At 38.0% G+C, this 3,010-nt stretch overlaps 1 protein-coding gene across 1 annotated transcript; it reads right to left on the reverse strand.

The window, feature by feature from the left end:
* Positions 1 to 699: 699 nt before the first annotated feature.
* LOC121303641 (probable G-protein coupled receptor 83) lies at positions 700 to 2,953 on the reverse strand. The gene is made up of 2 exons (XM_041234445.1): positions 2,554 to 2,953; positions 700 to 835 (listed from the first exon to the last, which is right to left on the reverse strand). Exons 1-2 carry the CDS (start codon positions 2,933 to 2,935, stop codon positions 798 to 800), a joined length of 420 nt encoding a protein of 139 aa, XP_041090379.1. The 5' UTR covers positions 2,936 to 2,953; the 3' UTR covers positions 700 to 797.
* Positions 2,954 to 3,010: the final 57 nt, after the last annotated feature.

Here is a 3,010-nt window from a genome sequence, read left to right on the forward strand (position 1 = left end):
AACACACATTAAATCTTTTTACAGGTTAACTCTGCTCAGGTTCTTTGTATTTGGCACTGGAAGGAGTGGAGGGACAACACACATCAATCAATCAGTCAAGCAATTTTATTTTATATAGAGCCTTACATAGTGGACCACCATCACAAAGTGCTTTACAAGATGCAGTAAATACAAGAAAATCCATAATACTTCAAATACAGAGAAATGCATAATACATGATACAGTAAAAAACAGAGAAAATACATGAAATGTACATTAAATAAAGTGGAAAGTGCACAATACATGATAGTAGCATAACACCTGAAATAGTACATAAAATATAGTGGAATCACAGAGTAGCTACTTTTAAAATGAATAAAGATGTATTCAGTAAACCAGCAGCAAAACAAAGCAATCAGAGAGACAGTGGTACAACAGTAATTTTAAACTAATCTTAAAATACTAGTAGTCTTATGATAATTAAATTGCCAAGCAAGCCATACAGTTAAAACATGAACACACCATGGTCTTTCAGTAATACACAAAGAAAGGAGGGCAATTTTAAGACTGTGTCTCCTTTCTTCTAAGTAAAATACAATAAATCAATGAAGCACACAAAGAGAGAGACTATGCAGAGCTGTAATGTTTACAACATTTATCTTTCTACCCAGACAAGGTTCACACATTAGTTTTCTACTTCATCACAAATCCACATAATCAAACAACATCCTTTTCAGAAATCCTAGCGCACCGATACAAGTGAAGCTCAGCAACATCAACGCCGGCAAAAACGTCTGGAACGCTGGACTACAAGGCAGTTACTCTGTTTCAGCTGAGGTACTTCCTCCAATCCTCCCTTTAAAACTAAAGAACATGAGTCTGTTTATACACAACAAACACAAACAGTAGTCACATTTTGTCCTACCCTTTAAACACAAGAACAGCCGTGTCTCTCAGGCAGCTGTCATCCTGAATCTTTTATACCCATTCCAGATTCGTTAACAAGCTTCCAGTTCCCCATAAGCAGAATCATAAATTGTGCATTGCATGACAATGCTGTAAATAGTTAATATCGACAACATAAGTGTTGAGAAAACTGGCAGTAGCCTATCTTCTGTGTTCATGGCCCATTTCATTTATTCCTATTAAATAGCGGAAAGTGGGTTTGAAACTATTTTAACAGTAAAGAGATGTCTTAAATAAGAATGATAGTAATTGCGTGTGTATATACAGCCTCCAAATTACAAAACATTGCTGGACATTGTTTGAGTTTTTCCCCCTGAAAATAAAATTTTTTTGTTTTATATAGATATATATCATTATATATTATATAATATCTCTATATGCCATACACCCCCCCGCCTATTTATATTATGCTTGGCATATATATGATATATCTATTATCTATATCAAAACGTGGTGTTGTTATTTATTTGTTAATCTTTACAAAGTGTTACATTTGACCCCGACCACTGTTACAACTGCCCCCGGTCATGGGGTCAATTGTAACACCGAACTCTTTTCATTTTAAGAAATATTGTGCTCTTTATATTAGCTCTACAAACATAAAAACAGTGGGAATTTGTAACAGTCAGATGTAAGTTGTTTGTATAAAAAAAATGGCAAAACCAGCTCATATGGTTTCTGAGTAATGAAGCAAAATGTAAAAACGATTACAACTGTCCCCGGTCTCCCCTACTGTATAACTTTGGAAACTGCATTTTGCATGAAAATGTAATAGAAATCATAACCTCTACCCTGCAAACAACACCCGTTACTACCACAGACGATATCAAATTATCTTTTTTTTTTTGTTGAAAATCTGAATTTTTGATAGAGTTGTAAATACAGTCATGTATGCATTTAAAAACGTTCAGTTTCAGAATGGTTATTTAGCATGTGTTGTTGAAAGGGGTTTTGAGGTAGTTCGACCCCCTCCACTCTTTCGTGGACTAACTGTCCCATGGTTAGCACACCCAAAATGTCGGCCTTTTATTATCTATCATTGAAAAGCTCTTTTTTATTCAATTTGTTGTGTTTATTGGGCGCACTGGGATGCTTGTTTGTGGCTGATGCTATATAAAGTAAATAAAATTGGTGTTGTGTATATTTAACGAAAAACTGACACAAATTGAAAAATGTGATATTTGAAAATCTAACATGAAGTACTGAACTACTATAATGGCTTCTGCTAGACTTTTTTGCGATATCACTTTGTAGTTTCTTTGATTGCATGATGTTCAATCAAGTTCCTAAAATTATGTTCATATTAAGATTCCAGTATATCAGTGTCTCAGTCCTAAAATTCTAGGTGATGCAAATCTTTTGGCCATTGCTGTGTATACAGTAGGTGCCTACTATATCAGCTAGGGTAATACACTGGGATTATAATGAGGATCTCTAGTGGCATTTTTCCCATAAGGGCTTTACTTACTACAGCATACATTGATTCACAACAGCAGAACTTTATATATTTAATGTCCTGGGTTGCGCAGTGGAGATTTCCATAGTCGACGAACACGAGAAACGCCCGCACAAGATTCGCCCTCCCTTAGAATGCATTGTTAATCATAACCATTTCGATGCCCAAACCGTGGACCTCGGACATCATTCTGGAGGTGGATGGGTGAGGTCTGCCCAGATCCACGTTAGACATCCTCCTTCCTTCAGCCTCGGGCCATGCCATCCTTCTCCCTTCTTCCAGGGACACAACGGGAAGGGCGACCTGGCCAGGGTCCCTCTCCCAGGCGCAGATCTGGAGCAGGGACTTGAACCCGGTGCGGAACTTGTTGTTGAGCCAGCAGTAGATGAAAGGGTTGTAGCAGGTGCTGCTCATGGCAAGCCAGTGGAAGGCAGAGTAGAGGGTGTTGTTGACACTTATGACCTTGCTGGAGGAGAGGACCAAGAAGCAGTTGAGGGGGAACCAGCAGACGGCAAACACCAGCACCACCAGCATGAGCGCCTTCACGGACTTCTGCTCGTGGCAAGACAAGTGTATATTTTATTAAACAACCCCGGTTTTGAAATAAAT

This window comes from Polyodon spathula, chromosome 34 (assembly GCF_017654505.1).
Source record: "Polyodon spathula isolate WHYD16114869_AA chromosome 34, ASM1765450v1, whole genome shotgun sequence".
NCBI classification, from domain to species: Eukaryota; Metazoa; Chordata; class Actinopteri; order Acipenseriformes; family Polyodontidae; genus Polyodon; species Polyodon spathula.